Genomic DNA, 24,395 nt, shown 5'->3' with positions numbered 1-24,395 from the left:
AATAAAAAAATTCAGCGCACAAAAAAATAGCATTAAAATAAGTACACCATGACTTCAACTCTGTTCAACTTCAGATACTAGATATAATACCCAATCACAAAACACGAATTTTTCAGGAATCTTTCTATATACTAAAACAACGTTCACTTTATCCATATGGACTTAACACTTATATACATGGTCATAGAGATACTTCTAAGAAGATTTTTCAGCCAATTTAAGCTCTACAGCAACAAAACGCAGAGAGGAAAAAGAGGAAGCAAAATAAAAAATAATGCGAGATTTTTATCCACTTTGGATACACTTGCATTGAAAAAACAATTGAAATGTTTTTTTGACTCAGACAACTTTCCCAAGAAACTTCTCAACTGGTTACACTCCTGTACTAATAAATTCCTTATCAAACTAAAAAATTCATTCAAGAAAGCTACGACGACATACAAATCACTAAAGACATGATTCTCGATTTTAGTCTTTTCAGACTCTCTAATAGTCTCATTCAATGCAAAATTTATTTTAAAGTCAATTTTCTGCATCCACAGTTTGACAATATTCATTTCTCAAGAATCATCAGAGATTGTAAAGATTACTTCCCTGCAGTCGACACAATACCAATGGTTGCATTTAAATATCAAAGGACCTTAAGCAACTTGCTGACTAACCACCATGAAATAGATGAAACAGCAGAATGACATTGTAAGACACCAATTTACAGCAATTATGTAGATTCTCATCACCAGCACATAATTACTGGCAACCTGAATATCATACAAAACCATCAACTAAAAACACTAATTAGTTATGGTACAAAATTTAGACCGGTCAGAAACATGACTACAAATTACTGTTACAAGACTTTCGAAAACATCATCAACGAATTTATAGTTAAAGCAAGCTATTAACTGAATTTACCCATAGATACCTTCTTAAAATGGAAAGCTAAAATTCTTCAACGCATATCCACCGAAATCAGTCACCTCAAGTTTAAAAGTACACTGAATTGGTCGCAACTTACATCAGATATTAAAAAATTAAAACAGCTTTTTACTATTACAAAAATAGATAAAACAACTAATCACTTTAGCATTATATGTAAACAATTCTACGCAGAAATTATTCATAAAGAACTTTTCAACGCAACTACTTATCAATTGGCCAACCTTACAGAAACATCTATAATAAACAGGATTAAAACTTTTCATAAGAAACTCAATATTACTTTCAATGCAAACTACAACAGATTTACTAATCTTTATGTGATTCCCAAATTCCATAAAACACCATTAAAATTCAGATTTATAGCTAATGGAACTAATAATTACAAGAAAAATGTAGACTATTATTTTTCAATTCAACTTAATAAAATCTGTAAATTTATTTTCAATGATTGTAACACTAATCATAACTATTGCTGGATCATTCATAATAACACTCCTGTCATTAATACCATTCAAACCATTAACATCCAAAACATTAACTACTATGACTTTGAAAACTTATATACCTCACTTCCTCTAGAAATCTATACCAGTCTACTTGATCTACCTAAACTCTTCCCTGATATGCTCAATATCATGACTCTTGACAAATGGAAAACCTACCTAAAATGCACACTTTTTCATAACTACATCAAGTTTCAAAATCAACTTTTTAAACAAGTCAGAGGATTGCCAATGGGCTTACATTCCAGCACCTCGATCTGTAATATCTTTTTATTTGTCAAAGAATTTAACTTCCAAAAAAATCTACAACCACAAGAGTTAAATTACTATAAACACACCTACAGATATATTGATAACCTTATTACAATTAATAATTTTGGTAAAATTGAACACTCCGAGATTTATCCGAATTGTCTTACACTTAATAAAACTAATAATTCATAAAATAGCATTAACTACAAAAAAATTTTACTTTTTGACAAAACAAGAAACTTGAATTTCAATACTAACAAATTAATAAATTAGAACTCCAACATATCCAAAAAAGTAATTAACAATACTATAATTAATCAAATACAACGAATTAAAATTATATGCACAGATACAATAGATTTACAATGTGAAATTTTGCTCCTTATTAAAATTCTCAAAAATAATCTAATACCCATTCAATTTATCAACCATTGCCTTAAAAGAGCAGGCGTTAAATACTCACTCTAAATCATTTAACTGATAGGGATATGATAATTTGTTCCTAAACCTGAGAAGGCGGTATAAGTTGGATGACTGTCAGTTGAAGGATTTGTATATAGTGTAATTACTCAATTGTATATATTGTAAAAAGCTAAGTGTCGTCAGACTTATACTGTTACTAAAAAAATGGGCCTATTTCATGACTTTAGTGTGTCTAATAGCTCTTGGACAGTGAAAATTCCTTTTTTCCTTTCTTAAATTTTTAATCATTGTGACACGACAATTAGCCAGAAATTAATTAATTTCCATTCACTAGTATTTTCAAAAAAATCTTAACAGACAGTCTCACTCAAATAAGAACTCCACATAATACATCCCTCAAGAATTCCGAGTCCCACCCACTACCATAAATTACTTCACCCAAGTCTTACCGACTGATATTATTCAAAGCCCCCGCTGCCGCTAAGAATTTTCGGACACCCTACACTTATGAGTCAGACACGAAGAGAACACTTTGCCAACTCCCCCACTAGAAAGAATGTAAGTTACTTAATACCTTTTCTGGCCTTTATATTTTCATGTACATTCACTGTTCTTATTATATATTATATATTATTTTTTATATTTTTTTATATTATTTTTATATTGTCTTTGATTTGTTTTTACAAAGTTTGCATTATTTATCTTATTTTGTAATCTTCTATGTTTATTTCAACTTTACTTTGAATTCGATTTCATAATGACAAATTCCAATGCTTAATTTTTACAAATAATATAGAACTCAAATGCATAAACATGAAGGTGTCGGGGACGGTTACTCGGGTTATTTCGGATTTCTCTACAGAAATTGCTTTTTACTCCAAATTGAATTGACTAAAATGCTTCATAAGAATAAGTTCTTTGAGTATCAGCATTGGTTCATAATCCCTTCTATTCGCGGAAATATTTGACCTGACTAGAATTGCCGGTTTGGCTTTAACTTATAACTCGAGTAAAGACGAAACACCTTTGTATTTACGTATTTTTATCAATTATTGTTCATTGAACAGGAGTTGGTTGTTCCCCTTGAAAAGTCAACTAATTTCCAATCAATGACAATGATTACATGTTTTTAATTTTTCCTTTTACAATTGAAATTTTATTTTTCATGATGATTTAACTCCAGTCCCCGTTAAAACATTATTAACATTTTGCTTTCAAATTACTTCAAAACATCTTTCAAAATATAACTTACCAGTATGGATTCACTCTTTTAAAATAATTCTACTTTAATTAAACTTAGGAGATAATATAATCAATTAATCAATATTGTTTAGGAAATAAATTATTATATATATATATATTTTAAATGGAGGAATAACTTTGGGAGTATTATTTTAAAAAATTCTGTGCAACATTTTATATTTTTGTTCTAATGATCAAATACTTAAAAAATAAAATTTAATGTTTTTAAGTATTAAATATTTTAAATTTTAGTGCATGTTATTTATTCTGTGTCTATTTTCCCTTCCTCACCAACTGTATGTGTAGTTTAACTTTTCTGGTTAATTTTACGTGGATTAACAATCATTGCTTTGGACAACTATTAAAATTTGTGTGAAATGATCTAACGACTGAACAGTTAGTAAATAATTTAAACTGAATTAAACTTTTATTTCAACAGTATTGTGTGTTATGCAATTTGAGAAGAATAATATTATTTGATCTCCTTACAGGAAAGCAAAAACGAAAAAAGAGTCTTACAAAATGCAGCAGTGGAAGGAAAAGATAAATATCCAGTGTATCCTATTTTAGAATCTATGCCAGCTGTTGGTACTCATATTGCTTATAAGGTATTATGAGTGTGTATATGTGTGTGTCTATACACATATATTGGTTTTAATCAAATATATAAGATACAAATTTAATTAGTGGTATCTTCTTTTGAATTTAATGTTTCTTCTCTCCTGTCCTAAAAATAGTAATATGTTCATGATTAATCTTCCTGAAGTATGTCATTCCTTAATTAGTAGTTATCATATGATATATATATAATGTTGCTGACACACAAGTGAATAGAAAGTAAAAATGAAATCCTAGGTCAAGGTACTTACACCAAAACTTTTAAGAAGCGCTAATAAAATAGCAGTATTATGTCTCTTTGCAGAGTTGCCAACTCTCCTGATTTAGATGAGAGACTGCCCATTTCCGATCATTCTCCCGGCAACCTGATTTACAACATTTTTTTCCTGACTTTATCTTCTTTTTAAATTTGTTCATGATTTTTATGTAGCATGGCTTAATACTTCATTCTTTGCACAAAAAAAAAAAAAAAAAAAAAGTGATTTGGGGTGTCCAAAAGTACGTGGTTTTTTCTTAGATTACATATAAAAGAAAACAAAAGTTGTTTTATCAGTGAGAAATTATGACATGCTTTTGTTTCGTGAGTGAGAGTACGTGTCCGAAAACATAGTGTTCCAGTTCTCCAATGAGCATCGGCACCACTATGTGTCATCTAGTATATATTAGCCAATGAGCACAAAGCAAGATCAAGGGGGTTATTTCATTCATCTTGTCTCTGAGTGGTATGAGTGCACGTGCTTTTAAGAAATTACGATCTTTTGTTTTAGTTATGTCTGCAAAAACGTAAAATTCTTGTAGTGGCAGCGCCAAACAGGCGATACAGACTCAAAAACTCTGGAGAAAAGCGCCAATTGGTGAAACAGTAAACCTGCTTGATAACCCTACGGGCTGACGGGAAGAGAAGAATTTTCCCTGGCAGTTCTGCGTAAAGACTTCAGTCTGTGTGTGTGCGTCTGTGAAATAACTCGTCTTGTGCCTTCCACGTGATATGTAACGCCGATCTGTGTGGGGACTATACGCTTCCTTAAGCCATTATTATGTATCCATATTACTTCTCCTTATTAAATCTAATTCTTAATGTTAAATGCCTGATTGCTATTTTCTAGGTAAGGTTATCTATACTTTTGTAGGCACGCGTTACTCACTGGTGACCCGGACGTGATCTGAATTAAGATTGCTATCCTATCTCAGTGTACTTTTCAAAATCACTTTCCTTCTATCATTTCCTCAAGGAAATTTAATGCATTTGTCGTTGCAATTTTTTGATTTCACACGGAAGGGCCGATGTTCTCAAACATGTGCGTGCATAAAAACACACACAGTGTAAAGCACTACCTGCCACTGAATGCTTTGGATCATGCTGCAGCTTTATTTAGAAAAATGTTTCCCTATACGAAATTGCTAAGAAATACTCAAGTGCAAGGACTAAAATGGCTGCAATTGTTTAAGAAAAGGGTATGAAAAATAAATCTGCAGTTATTGATTGCATTAAAACAATTCCATTCTGCCTGTCTATGAATGGAAGCAGTAATGCTGATTCAAAACTGTATCCAGTTGTTGCTTCTTTTTTTAATCCATTGTTTCCAGAAATTGAGTCTAGTTTACTTTCTGGCCCCACATTTGAAGGAAATTTGACAGGCTTTAATATAGCACAGCTAATTATTAAAACTTTAAAAGAAAATGTAATTCCTCTGAGCAGTTGCCTAGCACTTGGTGCTAATAATGCACCAGTAATGGTTAGCTTTAAGACTGGTATTGCAAGCATCTTAAAGAGGAAAATTCAGATTTACAAATTATGGGGGTTATAATTCAGATTTTGAAATTATTATTACTTAAATTTAGCAGCTGTAACAGCTTCTTTACCAATAAGTGTGGATGAACACATTGTTGATATTTTTTACTATCTCGAAAGGAGTTCTAAAAGGAAAGGAAAATTTCTTTACCAATAAGTGTGGATGAACACATTATTGATATTTTTTGCTATGAACACATTGTTGATATTTTTTATTATCTTTAAAGGAGTTCTAAAAGAAAAGGAAAATTGAAACAATTCCAACAGATGCATAACACTGAAAGAAGAAACATTTTGAAACATGAATGTACACATTGACTATCTTTAAAGGAATATTTATCTAGAATCTTCGACCAATGTAATCCACTGGCATTTTTTAAAACGCTTGTAGTAAGTAAACGCTTGTAGAGTTAAGGTAAAAGTTATAAAATACCTAAAGTAAATGGAGATGCAACTACTACTTTCACTGCTAAAAATAGGTTTGAGAAAAATTAATTAATTTCTGCACCAGTGAGCAATTTAATTGTCAATTCTCAAAATAATACTACAAAATATATTCTTAAAGCTGATACAGATATCTCTCAAACTAAAACAAATGCTCAACAAGGGAAATATTTTCCAAATACTTACGGTAAGCAGTGTAAGCTTATCTTCTGAAGAAGGAATATTTATGTTTTTGTCCTCGGACCTTAATAAAGATTTTTGCTTTTTTGTACAATTCATTTTGCCATCATTCAATGTTCTCAATGCAGTTTTACAAATCAGAAATCCATTAATTTGTAGAGACATTAGGTATTTTTTAGAAGCAGGCAAGATGAAAAATGAGCAATCGCCTTCGCCGGGAATCGAACCACGGACCTCTGAAATACCAGCCCAGCGTGCGGAACCACTACACCACGAAGGGACGCCCAGAAGATGGAAAAAATACCTTATAAATTTATATTTTGCAATCAGTGATTTGTGATCTGTTTAAAGACATTTTATCAAAGTTTTTAAGACCAATCTTTGTTTTGTCTTCTAATTCTACATGTGATGTGATTTATTGGGAAATAGAAAATTGGAAGAAAGATGAAGATTTGGTAATTGGGGCTTCAACTAAAAAAAAGGTGGAAGAATTTTCAGAAAAAGACAAAAATAAGTGTTATTTCCATATTAGAAACTACTTAACCTGAGTATGTGATTACATACTACATAAATTTCCAGTCAACGATGAAGGGATTTTATATGCTAAAGTTGCCGATGTTTCTGTTCTAGTAAATGCATCTTTTTCTGATATAAGATATTTTTTAATAGATTTCCAGTTTTACTTCATTCAGTCATGAACATCTATCATATTGATATTGCAACTGATAAATTACAGTCACAGTTTTGCACATTACAATTAGAAAGTTTTAAAAAGTTATAAAATCAGCTAGGATTGACACCCAGTGGTTTTTATTGAAAAACTGAAAGGTGCTGATCGAATTTTAAAGTATATTGAACTGTCTAGAATAATGCTGCCATTCTGACAATTCCCTATAGTAATTCAGAGTGTAAGAGGATTTTCAGTGTTGTTGCAAAAATAAGACTAAATATAGATCTAATATTAATAATGACACATTATAAAAACTTTTATTAGCGAAAGCGAACCTATTCTTTCGTAATGAAAGAAAAGTCTGCCACTGTCCATATCATTTGTACAAAAACTGATTAAAGTATTATTTTTCTGTTAAAGAAGGCAAATGATAATGTTCTTTTAGAAGTGAATATTTTTGTACCTGTTACATGTAAGAATTAGTAACTGGACTTTCAGATAGTAATTATTAACTATTTAAAGTAATTCATTATTAAAAAATATATTTTCATCATTTAAAAAATCTTTTTGTCATTGAGAAAAATCTTCCAATTTCTTTAAAAAATCTCCTTATTTTTGAATATTGTAGGTTGACAAGTATGCTTTTTTAAGAAATAAAGTAATTTCACCATTTTAAATCTGATTTAATACCAAATTTTTAAGTGGCCACTGGCTTTCTGCTTTTTGTTTGGGCGGCCACATATTTAGTCCTCTTACCACAAATTATTTTTTATTAAGTTTGTTCAGTCTGAAAGAGCTATATCAAAAATTGGTGGTATAAAGGGGGTTGGACAAAAATATGGCAACACCAAAATAAAAAAGATATTGCTGTGACTAATACGGCGTAGGAAAACTGTTGGCATTTAAAACGGTTTGCATTCTTTTTGGAATGGATAAATAGAACCTTTATATGCTTTGCAAGGGAATCTTAGACCATTTTTTCTCTCCAAAAAAACCTCAAGACTTAATATTAATATCTGGTGACTGTGGTGGTGGCTATGGTAGATGTGATAGTTCATCCTCATCCTCAAAAAACCAGTTCTGGACAATGAGAGCAGAGTGAATAGGAGCTCTGTCACCTTGGAATGCGGCATAACCATTGGAGAACAAAATTTATACCATGGAATGAATGTAATAGTCAGAATGGTCACATAATCTTTAGCAGTAATGGGACCTTCTACAGTAATGATGGATCCCACAGAATACCACATTGTGGCTACTCAAACCATGACCCAACCCTGTCATGTTTCACTGTTAGACAGCAAACTCTTATCATATGATTGAGATGGCATTTGCTAGGTGCAAACTCACTCAGAAGTCGGAAAAAGTGTGAAGCTAAACTTATCTGACTAAATTACTATCTTCCATTGCTCCACAGTCCAGGTTTTATGATTTTGGTACCATTTTCTCCTCTAACATACATTTTTATCACTGATGAGTGGCATTTTATTTGCAGCTCATTTGAAAGTATCCTGTTTGTAGAGCCTTCATATTGCTTTGGTGCTGAGAGGGTTTGTGAGTGTGGCATTCAATTCAGCAGAAACTTTTGTGGCCTCTTAATTTTTCATCACAATCCTCTTCAACAATTGTCTATTATGATCACTCAACACACATTTTCATCCTTGCTGTGATTTAGTGGATGCACTTTTTCTAGTTTCCTTATATGAGTTTAAAATCTTAGATACTGTGTCCTTTGAAATACCAAACACTTCAGCTACCTTGGTTACGGAAGCACCCACTAACAATGTACGTATGCTTAAATTCATTTAGCTCCAGCTGGATACACTCACTACTACACAGAACACTGTCTTGATAATGAATGACACTTGCAACTTATTGAGAATGTTGTAGAGGTGGCATTAGTGATCAAACACATCAGTCCCACCAACAGCTTTTGCTAGAATAAACCTTTTAGTTTAAGCATGTATTTTCTTGAGGTGCTTCAATGAAATATCCCATTATCCATTGTCAGAGATATATTTCTTTGGTAAAATATCAGTAGTGTGTATGCATAATACGAAATATTAGAATTATGTGTATTACTGTAGTGTAAAAGTTTTACTATATCACTAAATTTAATCCTCCCCCCTTTTTTTAGTAATAAAATGTTTATTTCCAAGAAACACTAGTATAGTCTTAAAACTGCATTTACTATCTGCATAATGATGTTACCTCATCACCATATTAGCTGCTCAAAGTAGATTAGATATCACATCATAATATTATTATAATTGCAATCACTAAGTATCTTTAACTGATTACAGTTTTATAATATTCTGTGTGTTAATATTGAAATAGAATCTATCAACTTTCTTCCAAATTACAGAATATTGCTCAGGGGTGAAAGGTAACTATTGCTTTGAAGCTGTGTTGCAGTCAGTTTAGGAGAAAAGAGTTATAGCAGTTGCTGCTACAGTCAAAAGTCGTTAATCCGGACTCGTCGGGACTTCGGCGATTCCGGATTATAGATCATCAGTTTAAATCTGGTAAGATGGCATGCAGAAATTACAAAATTAAAAATATGAAACCGTAATTTATGAAATAAAGAACAATTATGATCTAAAGGGTATCAAAATTTACAAAAAGAAAAAGCTTAATATTTATTTGTTTACTTTATTAAACATTTCTTTCAATGTAAGTTGCTTCGTTTCATGTGATAATACTTTCTCTTTAATTCTATTAAACAGACATAATTTCTTGTTTAGTTACAAAGTTCTGCTGTTCAAGTCCTATAATTGCTGTGTTGAGAATACCGACTAATTTGTCAATCGAAATGTTTTCGTTTTCAATAACCTCTGGGTCACTTTCTTCACTATCCGAAGCGAATTATAATGACGAGGAACTTGATTTAAATCATATCAAACACTGAGTACATCGACATGAAATACTACACTTAGTAAGCCAAATAAAATAAAAACATCTGACCTGAAGATAAGGATAGTGCTGACAGATCAACTTCCAATTCCCAGTGTGAAATTGATAAACAGATTTCGGATTTCAAAACATACTTTCACTTTGTAGATACAAATTACACATTAGTAAATATATATCGGAAATTCTATTTGACATAATCGAAAGTTCAAGCTTACTTTTATAAAATTGCTCTAACAGTCTGCAAAAGATAATAAGCCGGATCCAATTCGAAGATTAAGGAACAACGCAATGTGCAACATTAACTGAATTAGATAATTTTAGCTTAGCTTATACCTCTGTTACACATTAAACGTGCATGTGCACAAACATATTCGCAGTCGTAAAGGTCTTATGCGCACTCTTAAACGCCTGTGCGCATGCGTGAATGCGACGCATGCGCAGAAAGTTTGTAGCTTTGAGGTCCGGATTATAGATCATTCCGGATTATGGGTGTCCGAATTAACGACTTTTGACTGTATAGGTATTCCACACTAGCTGTTGCTCAGATCATTGCTAAAGTTACAGGAATGCATATTGTTACCATAGGCCCCACCAGCAACCGAGTGGTGAGACTCTGAATACTGATATTTTGACCCAGGTAAACGTGTTTGTGACATGATTGATTTTCATGGTTGCTGTTCCAGCCCTTGGGCCTCATGTACTTTACTATATTCAAGTAACCTAATCTACATTTCTCTTCTAGTTTCATGAAAATTTAGCTCCCACATATTTGCGAGCTGTTGCACTCACAACATTTTTTTTAGTTGCTTACGATTATTTAATAGTTTCAAATCTATTCTAATATAATTATTAAAATATTAGATTATAGGTAAATATTAAAAATAGATATTTTATGTTGAAGAGAATATGATGTAATGTAATTTTGGATGAGAGTAATCAGCAAAATAAACTAAGCAATTAAAAAAGTATATCTCTTATGAGTATGTATGTTTGTCCAAATTCTTCATCGTCTTGTTTTAAAAATAGTTTTTACAAAGAGAAAGTGTTTGAGAAATTGTAAAGATTATTGCTGCTTGTCATAGCCTTTCAAAATATTAATAAAATGCATACTGTCAAAATCAGAGTGTTTTTTATTAATACTTTAAAGCAGTTTCTTAAACTTCTTCCAGTCGCGACCCCTTTTTATCACTGTGATTTTTTTTTTTTTTTCGACTCCCAGGACCCCATAATATTTACAAAAATTTTGTGAGTCCTCATATGTATTGCATAAACGCTTGAGTTATGCAATACATATACAATATATCTGACACACGCTTGAGTGAAACTGTCAATTTTTTCACTTGTACTGTAATATACTATTGCAGTTTTAGGTCATTAACTTTCATTTCTAATTTTAAGACAGAACAATGTGAAAATTTTAAATAAGTAACAAACGAAATGACAGCGTCACATGCAAAGCAAGGAAAATGAACGTTTATATTATACAGTCAAAAGTCTTTAATCCGGACTCGTCGGGACTTCGGCGATTCCGGATTATCGATTTTTCCGGATTATAGATCATCAGTTTAAATCTGGTAAGATGGCATGCAGAAATTATAAAATTAAAAATATGAAACCGTAATTTATAAAATAATGAGCAATTATGATCTAAAGGGTATCAAAATTTACCAAAAAAGAAGCCTAATATTTATTTATTTACTTTATTAAACATTTCTTTCAACGCGCGGATGCGTAAAGCATACCTTACGCATAGCCGAAATTAGAAAATTGCAACCAGAAAACTATTTGATTTGTATTCGTGATATTTATAATGACGAGGAATTTGATTTAAATCGTATAAAGACGGAGTACATCGAAATTAAATACTACATTTAGTAAGGAATTATAAGCCGAATAAAATAAAAACATCTGCCCTGAAGATAACGATAGTGTTGACAGATCAACTTCCAGTTCATTGCGCGCCGCGACGTCCCCCCCCCCCCGCGCAGAGCAGCGTGAAATTGATAAACAGATTTCGGAACGGTTAGATAAACAAAGGATATGCTTTTATCCATTTTTTGTAGAAATTAGTTTTTGTTTGATGGACATTGAAACATACTTTCGTTTTCTAGATCCTTTGGGAGCTCCAGCATCGGAAATTCTATTTGACATAATCGAAAGTTCAAGCTTACTTTTAGAAAATTGCTCTTACAGTCTGCAAAAAATAATAAGCCGGATCCAATTCGAAGATTAAGGAACAACGCAATTATCAACATTAACTGAAATAGATAATTAGATAATTTTAGCTTATACCGTTCGTTATACATTAAACGCGCACGCGAAAACGTATTCTGCACTTGCGCAGACGCATATGCGCAGTCGTAAATGTCTTGCGCGCACGAGTAAAACGCCTATGCGCATGCGTCAATGCGGCGCATGCGCAGAAAGATTTTAGCTTTGAGGTCCGGATTATAGATCATTCCGGATTACGGGTGTCCGAATTAACGACTTTTGACTGTAAAAAGAATGCGTCGAAATGTTCTCATTTTTTTTTTCTTTGTCTGTATTGTTTTATCTTTATCTGTTTTCAGATACATTGTGTAAAAATATTTGGTAATTGTAAAATTATTATAATAATGTTCAAGAAATGTCAAAACTACTAAAATTTTTGGCGGCCCCCCTGCTGCAGGTCCACGACTTCCTTGGGGGTCGCCACCCACAGTTTAAGAAACCCTGCTTTAAAGGACCATTACAAGCAGGGCTTTAGAATATCTATTCATAATGCTAGAAATAGTACAAGCTTTAAAATATTAAATAATCAAAATTGTTTTAATCTTTTGCTTGGTAAGTGAATCAATATGAAACCCATTAAAATGAGATATGATCTCTTATAAAAGTATCTGAATTAGTAAAATATGTAAATCATACACATAATTTATTAAACGTTGCAACTAAGTATATCAAAGCTTATCTACTTTCTATTTAAATTTTTAGGATAGGCATTTGAAACAAAAGCATATGCATATAATAGCATAAAATACTGTGTTTAGAATTTAAAGGAAAATATTATATAAAAAAATCAATATTTTTAACAATATTTTGATCAAATTATATATAGATCAATATCATTTTAAGATGTACCTATACAGATTTTCTGCTTGTTAATTAAATATATGTTAGTTGTAAAATTGATTAATAGCCATTCTACTATTTATTTAAATAATTCTGAACTTACTCTCTTGAAAGAGATATATTTCTTTCAGTTTTAAGAAATTGTATTAAAAATATTAATTGACTTGTGATGATATCCCAAACATATTTATAAAATTCATGACTTAGTATTAATGGCCCATTATCTTCAGTCTGTATTTAAATATTTCAAAGTCGAACGGCTGAGAAAATTACCTAGGCTGTTCAGTGATATGAAGGTTTACTTTTCCCGAATACGTCACATCTAAAACATTGAAGCATCCAACAAAAATTTGCTCTTGTGTTTAGGTGATATGTATGAAGTGGCCAAATTTATGGATGTCTGAAGGGAAGCAGCAAATCTGTTTAATAATAAACAATCAGTGTATTGCTGCCATCTAGTGCATTTGTTGTTTAAACTATGTTTGAAAAATTCTTTGTCTCTGAGAGTAATACAGTATTTTGCTATCGATTAAGTTAGATTACTTGGATATGGCAAAGCATATGAGAAGTACATGCATTAGGGGAAGAATGTCTCCTTGGAGGACTTTCTAAGAGAAACATTATGTGGAGACAACTGCAGAAATTACCCATGCTGTCAGCTCAGTCACTGGGTTTGAACTATAAGTATTTTGTAGTCTTAACCACTCTACTGCTGGGGTGCGATATCCGGTTAATAAATAAGTCACTGGTAAAGTATTTCTCTAATAAAAGACTATCCAGATGCTGGGGGGAGGGAGAAAAAGGTGTGATGCTTTGCTAAAAGTATCATGAATAAGGGGTTTGAATATGATTTCATATCTTCTTTTTTGCATAATTTTCAGTGCAAGGTATTTAATTGTCTTGGAGTAGCAACTGTGTATTTGTAAATTCTGGCCTTTTTAGGACACAGTGTTTGCTGAATTTATTATTGGAACAATAATTTTCTATTTTAGCTTTACTGCATTGACGGAATGTAGAATTAATCTAGGAGGAAACCAGGGTTGGATATTTCCTAAGATGATCAAATAAAATTTTTTTTAAAAAAAGAGAGAGAGAGATAAAAAAAAACTGCAGGAAATGGACAATGATGCACTTATTTAGCTGCTAAAGTGAATAAATTTACTACTACTAATTTAACTTTTTTGAAAACAAATATTTTATTGTGTCTTCAGTAGAATGCGTTTCCCCCTAAAATCCCAATGAAAAGTCATTTACTGGTTTGATATTCTAATATTTTTTTTTTCTTTCAAACATGTGAGCCCAGTTAAAAAAATGGTCATTTCAATTTAGGAATTTTTAAACTTAGTATATTTGAATAATAATTTTTTGGAGTATTTCAGTGTTTTAAATACTATGTCCAAATTATAGAATATTTTGCCTTACCATTTTTCATTGTTCAGTAGCTTCTCCTCTTCGCTTTACTTGGTAGCTCTTGGCAAGAAAAGCTTGTCCTAGTTTGTGATAAATTTTTTATTTTGCTCTGGTATGTAAACTTGTATTTATATATCATAGTACAGGATTAGTGAATTAATAATATATTTAATTTCCATTTTGAGATGGGATATATCAGTCTCTATGATTTTCAGTCTCAATAAAGATAATAATTTCTTTTAAACTTTACTCATGTTTCTTTTCTTGTTATAAATAAAGGGGATTCTGCTAATACAACATCCTGTAAGTCTCAGATTGATTTTTAAAAATCAGACTATTTCAACAGTGAAAAAGTGTAAGGACCCAGTTCTGGCAAAACTGAGTACTGAAATCTTCCAAAAATTTAGACAAAGGCAATTTGATAAGAGGAAAATTCAGTGCAGTATGAATGATTTCATTTATTCTATTATTTTACATAAAGCAAGTTCAGAAATTTGTTTCTTCCCATTTCTTCTGCCCTTTTTTTTTTTTTTTTTTTTTTTTTAGCTTCCAAATAATCTATCATTGAATCAAATATCTGTGATTTTTCTTGTAATCTTTTCATCAAAATGTCCAGTGCTTTGAATAAATTTTTCTTCCTTGTTTCTTCTCTGGAAAGAGTGATATTTTGAATGCTTAGCTTCATTCTGATCACTGAGCTTGTGCAATTTGCATACACCAGTTTTATATAAACTGTTACTACTAAATTAAGACACAATAACACGCTGAACAAATACTAAATCAGAAGTCAATCAACAAAAATCAGTGTTATATTTTCAAATTTTCATAGGACTAGTTTCGATGATTTTACCGAACCACCATCCTCAGATGCAGAAACGCAAATGAACGAGATAGGATATAATGATCAGATAAGATAAGAAAGCCTCAACGGAAAATAAGCTAGTGGTGCCATCTGTTCATGAAACCAGAACTAAAACATAATTTCTTTAAAGGCCGAAGGCAAAGATGGATTGGAATTAGGATCATCAACTAGAACAGAAAGATTTTTTTTGAATGTGAAATGGCTTTAGAAAATCCAGTTCTCCAATGGAAGATGTTTTTTGAATAATTTTGGCAGCAGAAAAATTGCAAGTGTGATTTTCGGACCAACAATGTTGGGCAACAGAAGTTATTTCTGTGTTTCCTTTTTTCTAACATTTGCCTCATGTTCCTTGACGCAAAATTTTAAGGCTTTCTTAGTTTGGCCAATGTAAATTAAACCACACCACGTACAAAAAAAGGAAGCAAAAAATAAGCCGTTTTCGGCTCCGAAACACGTACCAATGCAAGACAACGAAAACCACGTGGAAAAAAGAAAGCAAAAAATAAGCCTGTTTGGAGCTTCTGTAATTAAGACACAAACATTATTAATCAAGCAGTTAAAGCCCAACATTATTAATCAAGCACTTAAAGCCCAACATTATTAATCAAGCACTTAGCCCAACATTATTAATCAAGTATTTAAAGCCCAACATTATTAACCAAGCAGTTAAAAAATTCTCATCTCAACACATTAAAAGGCACACTTTTGTTTTAGGAGATTATAAAAATTCTGTTGTCATTCCCTTCTTTCCATCAATTAGCTATAAAATTGCACATATTTTGCAGAAATTTAACTTTCAGGTCATTTATTCTTCCATCAATAAAATTCTGAGTTCCATACTCAAGGACCCCATTCCGGATATGAATTCCTGGGATATTTATAGAATTCCTTGCCAGTGTGGTTTAATTTACATTGCCCAAACTAAGAGAGCCTTAAAATTTCGCGTCAAGGAACATGAGGCAAATGTTAGAAAAAAGGAAACACAGAAGAAACTTCTGTTGCCCAACATTGGTAGTCTGAAAACCACACTTGCAATTTTTCTGCTGCCAAAATTATTCAAAAAACATCTTCCATTGGAGAACTGGATTTTCTAAAGGCATTTCACATTCAAAAAAAAATCTTTCTGTTCTAGTTGACGATCCTAATTCCTATCCATCTTTGCCTTCGGCCTTTAAAGAAATTATGTTTTAGTTCTGGTTTCATGAACAGATGGCGCCACTAGCTTATTTTCTGTCGAGGCTTTCTTATCTTATCTGATCATTATATATCTCGTTCATTTGCGTTTTTGCAGCTGAGGATAGTGGTTCGGTAAAACCATCGAAACTAGTCCTGCGAAAATTTGAAAATGTAATGCTGATTTTTGTTGTTTGACTTCTGAATTAGTACAGTGAAGTGTTTTGGGGGTCTCATTGGTTCTATGTGAAGAAAGACTAGCTGGCTTTCACATGTACCCCTAATTGCCCTTAGATACACTGTAAATTACTGCTGGCAGGTCATAACAAATTTTAATGATTGTTATAAGTGAAATTAATTTAAATATTACACCTATATTTTATTTTTATGAAAGTGTTTGTTCTTAAGCAAAGCAAAATATAATGATGCAGTAATTCCAAGTTTTAAGTGTTCTCATTTGTAAAATCATGAAACATTATACCTGTTATTTCAAAATGAAATATTATATAATTTCAAAGTGATTAATAGCATGTAAAATAAAAAGTAATTTTTGCTGGCCTTCTTTTCTATTTAGATGAAATATTTTAAACTTTTTTTTTTCATCCATCAAATCCAAATTATTTATTTATTATGGTAAGATCTTTTTGACTTATTTATGAAAATTTATGAAAACTGTATAAAAAGTCACTTTTTATACAGTTTTCATAAAAGTGGTACTTTAAAAAAAGTGGTACTTTTTATACAGTATTCATAAATTTGTTAAAGCATTTTAACTATTATTGTACTCATTAGTCTTCAAACTGTATCATTAATCTCCATACTCAAAATATAATAAACCCTGTGTTATCACTTCTTTCAAATGAATGACTACTTCTGAAAATGACCACTATTTATGCGAATACTGTTAAATACTAGTACTAAATAACCTAGAGTTTAACAGTCTCTCTAAGATGACCACCACTGCTGTCTGTGCAGTTATCTTAGATATGCGTATAACAGTTTTTTATATCTAGTACCCTTCGGTAAAAACCATAGCATACCACTGATGTAAACTCAATTAATTTATGATAAACCAACTTGTTTTTGCAAAAGATAAATATTAACTGCTATTTACCTATTTTTTTAATTAAAAAAGATTATTAATATTTAGCCTTCTGCAGAACAGCATGCAGTAGAATATTTTCAAAGTTATGGGATCCTCGCAACAAGAAAAGTTTACTTTAATGGATACAATATGCGACTTAAAAACAGATAAGCAATGGTGAGGCAACATGAAAAATTATATAAGAAATTTAAGTTTTTTATATGCTATCTGTAACTTGAATCAGTTAATTATCTAACTAAATAAAGAATGGTGTTCTTCTTTAAAATTCTGCTGAAATGTTTGGTGCAAATTTGGTAACATTTCTCTGCCAACCCGCATGGCTAATAGGGTTTCATTATCAATTTTGCTTTTTTATATTTAAGGTCAATAGCTATTGCTTTTAAATATAGCTATTGACAGGGGCTTTTCACCCAACATTATTAATCAAGCAGTTAAAAAATTCTCATCTCAACACACTAAAAGGCACACTCTTGTTTTAGGAGATTATAAAAATTCTGTTGTCATTCCCTTCTTTCCATCAATTAGCTATAAAGTTGCACATATTTTGCAGAAATTTAACTTTCGGGTTGTTTATTCTCCCATCAATAAAATTCCGAGTTCCATACTCAAGGACCCCATTCCATATGAATCCCTGGGGTATTTATAGGATTCCTTGCCAGTGTGGTTTAATTTACATTGGCCAAACTAAGAGAGCCTTAAAATTTTGCGTCAAGGAACATGAGGCATATGTTAGAAAAAAGGAAACACAAAAGTCTTCTGTTGCTCAACATTGTTGGTCGGAAAACCACACTTTCAATTTTTCTGCTGCGAAAATTATTCAAAATAACATCTTCCATTGGAAAACTGGATTTTCTAGAGGCATTTCACATTCATAAAAATCTTTCTGTTCTAGTTAACGATCCTAATTCCAATCCAAATTTGCCTTTGGCCTTTAAAAAAATTATGTTTTAGTTCTGGTTTCACCAACAGATAGCGCCACTTGCTTATACTTGTCCAGGCTTTCTTATCTTATCTAAACATTATTTCCTATCTCGTTCATTTGTGGTTTTGCAGCTGAGGATGGTGGTTCGGTAATACCACCGAAACTAGTCCTGTGAAAACCTGAAAATATAACGCTGATTTTTGTTGCTTGACTTCTAAATTAGTGTTACTTCTGAGCTGTAAAATACAGTTGAAAAATGGATGTCCAATCTACGAACAAAGCATGCATTCAGTTCTATTTAATTAGAATTGTTAGAAAAAGATGTATAGCCACATGATTAATATTTCAGATTCATTAACTAAACTGTATAAACCAAAGTGCATATAACATATGTTCATTGGCAGTAGTTTCTATTTCATAATCTGTTCTTATTTTTGGTTGAAATTCTTGCAGAATTTCTTAATTTAAATTCCCTAAAAAAAAAAAAAAAAAAAGCTCATACCTTGTTTCCATGATATTATCAGTAATTTAGGAAACCTGTAATCATGTTTAACTCAAATAAATAGAATCATCTGTACTTTTCATTGCTATTTCTTTTGCAGTAATCTTATCAAATTTTATATAATATTGCAATGGCTTTTTTATTAAGATAATATTTTCAAACATTACAAAACTGGATTTATAGGATGTATAATATGAATGCAGAAACACAGTTATGATATAAAATAACTATCATTTATAGAAAAATGAAAGTGAAAAACATAGATTTGCAAGTGAATTTTTTTTAATTTGTTATTTTTTTAGCTTTTAAGTACTGTATTATTTTTTGAATATGTTTCATATTATTTTTATAGTATTTCACTTTAAAATTTTACATGTATCAAAAATATTCTTCTAATGCTATATTTATTACATATAATTAGTGCAAAACAATTATTTAATTTTAAATATATGTATTGATTTTAAATATTTCATTCTAGATTTTAGAACTGAATAGTAATTATAGTCCAGAAGTATCTGATTATAAAGTAAGTTATTATTTTATTTCAATATATAATAGATCATATATTTAAAGAATAAACTTTTATGAAGATAAATAGTTACAGAAAACTATTAAGATTTCTGTAACTGTAAATGATACTATGAACATCAGTTTGTCCTAAATGACCAAAATTTGTTTTTAAATGTCTGCCTTCCTATCACAGCCATCCCTCTGCTTTAGCTGTACTTGTGTGCTAAGTCTAGTTATGTTGGCATTTGTTCTCTTGATCTGCTGAATGGTGAAACAAAACTTCTTCGTAACCATCTACTGAGTTCCCAGTATCCATATCAATGCTGAACCTACCATGATGCTAATCAGAGCTGCCACTAGGCATTTTGCCACCTGCTGCAATTTTCGCAGGTCCTAAGTTCTGCTGCCCATTGCTTCCATACCTAAACTAAAATTCTAAACATTTTCCCCTAAATTCTAAAAATTTAGCAATCTCTAATTTTTTTTTGCTCGATGCTTCACTTATTTCTAAAAATTTTTGCTGTCCTTAAACTTTCTGCCAGCCAGTGATCGCACTGGCCATGATGCTAATCAAAATTCCTTATGAGCACTTTGTAAATGTAAAAATAAATAGAGTTCAAGACTTGATAGTCATTTGTTTATTAATGTTAGATTCTTTCTCCTGTTGTGTAGTCAATTTAAATTGGTGCAATAAAAAAGGAATAATAATAATTGATAAAATAGGACGAGTACTTTAATCTGCAATCTAAATGAAACATTATGACAATCAGTATAGCTACAAATATTTAGAATCCAAAAGAACAATTTCACAATATTAGTGCAGCTGGAATCAAATATACCCAGGCTCATTCAATATAATGCTACATTCAGTCTCTTAACTATACGGACATGGGCAGAAAACATGACATAATTACATAACCTTGCTATACAAATCCAAGGACAAAATTACCACATTTAACATATTAAATAAAAAAAATAATAATAATAAAAACCCACAATTAAAAATTTTGTCCTATCTAAAGAAAAATCAGGGAAAAAAAATTTTAATAAATTTAAGCTGAGAGAAAGTAGAACTTAACGTCTGCAGATTTCTGGTTTCTACACCATTTAATTCCACAACAGATTAAACTCCGTGAGATTAACAGAACAGATTAAACTCTCTGAGGGTCATTTGTCTAATGCACACTAAATGTCAGATTGCAGTGTCTTTATAATATTTCAAAGTTCAGATCGTGGCACGTCACATTGTTGAAAGCCACAAAGTCTGAAATTTTGCACGTTCAAGCTTATCTGTTCCACGACTCATTAAAAAAATCATGAAAGAGTTTTTTATTTATTTATTTATTTTTTTTTTTTATTATTATTTTTTTTATCTTCATCTAATTTGTCATAAATTTGGAATTCGTTGTCACTCTGTCTGGAATTTTGCATTTTCATACTCTACTCTTCCTCCACTCATTCATTAAAAGTCTCAAAAAGATTGTATCAGTCTTCATCCAAGGACAAATAATATCAGCAAATCAACGTTTCTAAATGTGGAATTTTGTACGTTCATGCTCATCTGTTTCTGCACTCATTAAATAATAGTCTCGAAAGGGGTTTCTGATGATATTTTCCAGGAAGTCATAAATTCAGTATATCAACTCTATGTACACATGGGAAGAAGAATGCAACATAGGTCATCGTTCAACTCATAACTGTGGATTTGACATTCAAGTCTTCTTTGATCCTACTTTAAATAATTAGGTTCAGCTGGTCATCATGCAGAAACCTCTTCAAAAAACTTTCTTTCATCTCGCACATTCTTGTGAATTGAACAGAACAACTTTGGTCTATTTTTCCCCCTTCACACACATCTTTCTATCAGATATAAACTGCATTTCTTCCCTCCCTTTTTTCCCCCCCCCCTTCATTTTCACTTAACTTTACATCAACCTCAAGCTACTACTGAGATAAAATTAAATCAAACAAATGCCAAAAGCCACAAAACGTTGAAAAATCAAAAACATATGAAGAAAACTCTGAGCAGCTCCCTTTCAACCAAATCTCATCTTTTTTAGCTGCTTGCCTAATTATTAATTAAACAGCAACTTCTGACACAACCACACCTCATTTCAAATTAGTTAGTCAGTCAAAGTCTGACACAATCTTTTCCAAGCTAATTATCACTGCATAAAAATTAGAGTAGGCACCACATGTCTTTCTTTATCAACAGTGTGAGAAAAACCCACACTTTTCTCTCCGTGGGGAAAAATCGAAATACATCATGCCCCAACAATACATCTCCTACGATGAACAATACATTTGTCTACATCTTCTATTTGCATCACAGATCAAGGAACCCATAACAATAAATGGCATCTATTTTCAAGTCAAGACTTATTTTACAAAAGCCACCACCTACAATAAAAGCAATCTTAATCTTCCCTTCAAGGCATCCAAATCACCGCCGTAAGAATTCTTTATCAAAATGCCTTTCACCCACTGGCCACTGGCCAAGTCCTTATTTAGGAAAAGGAAAACAATCTCTCTGTCTCTACAACAAACGCAGAAAGCAAAACGGGTCCTTTATTCTTTACCTCTTATCTTGAATTTCCTATGCCTTCTTTGCAGCCCAACCCCTATTTTGCTGATTTATTTCCTGTCAAGGAATCCATAGTTAGAAAAACTCCTGAAAGGAGAATGTCTACGTAACATCCCTTTCCCTACAAAATACATTAATCTTAAGCTTCAATGTATATTATTTTCTTTATTAAGTGCATTGCCTATTGTGTTTTATTGCTGTAATGCTTTGAATAATAATTTTTCGCCCTGCATATTTCAAAAAAGTATTCTTAAAATATTTTGGTCATGGAGCAATTAAATTAGAAGCAGAAGAAAATTCTAGTAAATGAAAGAAGATACATTTTAATAAATTTAAGATATTTCCTCAGGTATTTGCAAATTAAGGTAAAAAAAGGGAAAACAATATATATAAGGAACTGATAAAATAATTAACTAAATGTATGAATGCAACTTCCTGTTTTGCTTTTTATTTTAAATGGGTACTGTTCTGTTATCAGGACCGGGTCCAGAAATGCATCTGTTTATGTGTTCATTGTATGCATGTATATATGTATATACATATATACCTGTGTGTGTACACACATACATACACTTCTGAATTCAGCCCTGATAATCGAAGTTAAATGTTTGAACAGTTTAAATATTGTTTATAGAATACTTGGACTAAGAAGGTATTTATGAAATGTTTTGATTTGAGATAAAAAAAAAAAAAAAAAAAAAAAAAAATTATGTTAAGCTGTATTAAGTAAACTGCAATGTTAAATTTTTATCAAATAACAAAATTATTAGAGCATATGTATCTTCAAGAAGAAGACACTACTACCACTTTACAGGAACTGTGAAATTATTTGCTATTACTAACATCTTTGAATTGCAGTGTATGTAATTGCTAGTATCAATAGTACAGTGTTGTGATTTTACTTTCCTCTGTCATTCTCATTACTGCTACTTTTGATATTGTTGTAATCAAAAGATGGAAGTACAGGTATCATAGACATCAGATTCATTATTCCAAAGCATGTCATCTTGGGTACTAGCTAGTGTATTTGATATTTAATACTTTAGATTATCTTTAATGATTATTTCTGATTTTATGAATGTTTTATTGGATACTATCACAGTTTCAAGGCCCTTATCATAATGGCTCCAAGATAATTGCCACATTCATCCAAAATAAAATAAGATACTCTTTTCTTGGAAAAATAATAGCATCTCCTTCAGTCATAAATGATTATTAACAATAAATAAACAGGATTTACTCACAGCTGTTATCTTTCAGTTGTAGTTTTGGAAAGTTTGAGTTGTTTCTCACACCACTTAATTTATATGTTCCTCTGCCCAATAGTAAAATAAATTGTAGCAGTATTACAAACAATAGTCTGGAGCCACTGAATCAGTTGTTGGAAGTGTATACTTTTCTTTTGTTTGTGTCGCCTAAAGATTACTTACATAGTTTCATTTTGTAGCCATTTTCTTGTGTTTGAATAGAGGGTAAAATAACCTCTTTCAGGAAGACCTATCTAGCAATTTCCTCAGTCTGTAAATCAAAAATTATTAACATTTTCTGTTTGTTTATTTTTTAAAGGAATTATAATTTACTGACAGTATTAAAACATGGTCAAGAAATCAAAAATTATAAATCTATTTTTGAAAAAGGAAAGCACATCATGCAACTTACTTATAACTTTTCTGGAGGGAATAAACTAAATAAGTGATAGCTGTTGGTTTAAATATCAATTTAACTTTTAAACACAAATAATGGTGAACATAACAAGATTTATTGAAATTACATTGCACAGAGCAGTAATCATCTTACAGAACTACTCTTAAAATTTAATCAAAGCTGATTTACTCTTATCTTTTATAATGTGGTCAAAAGTGCATTTCCACAGTGGCTAAATAAATAGTGCATAAACTTTATTTGGCTAAACATAAGTAATTTACATTAAAACTGTTGTTGCTGATTTTTCAGTAGTCTTAGTTGCATTTAAAAACCAATGCAGTAAAAATGGTAAAGTACTTTTTTTGTTTATTTTTTGTAGTTTCGGTCATCAAAGCCTGCGTGCAAATGTCATGTGACATTGTCACAAATCATAATAATAATGCCCTGTGCATAATGTAATGAGTTCATTAAATCTTGATGGTGTCTCTGTCCATTTTCTATAGGGCAGGCAAGTTTTTGCTTGCAAATAATCATACACTGGATTCAGTAAGATATATTAAGATAAAATTTGATTTAATTGCTATTAAACCAGTGGT

General features: G+C 31.2%; 1 protein-coding gene across 1 annotated transcript in view; it reads left to right on the top strand.

Annotated features, from left to right (window-relative positions):
- Positions 1-24,395, top strand: part of LOC118193568 (uncharacterized) — a 38,539-nt gene that overhangs the window by 9,405 nt on the left and 4,739 nt on the right. Inside the window, exons 3-4 of the mRNA XM_035364674.2 lie at positions 3,851-3,967; positions 19,540-19,587. Coding sequence (XP_035220565.2) covers positions 3,851-3,967; positions 19,540-19,587 — 165 coding nt within the window. The remainder of the gene's footprint in view (positions 1-3,850; positions 3,968-19,539; positions 19,588-24,395) is intronic.

Source organism: Stegodyphus dumicola, chromosome 6 (assembly GCF_044657685.1).
Source record: "Stegodyphus dumicola isolate Sdum_Otavi_A_Nest chromosome 6, ASM4465768v1".
NCBI lineage: Eukaryota > Metazoa > Arthropoda > Arachnida > Araneae > Eresidae > Stegodyphus > Stegodyphus dumicola.
This window is presented reverse-complemented; position numbering and strand designations above follow the sequence as displayed.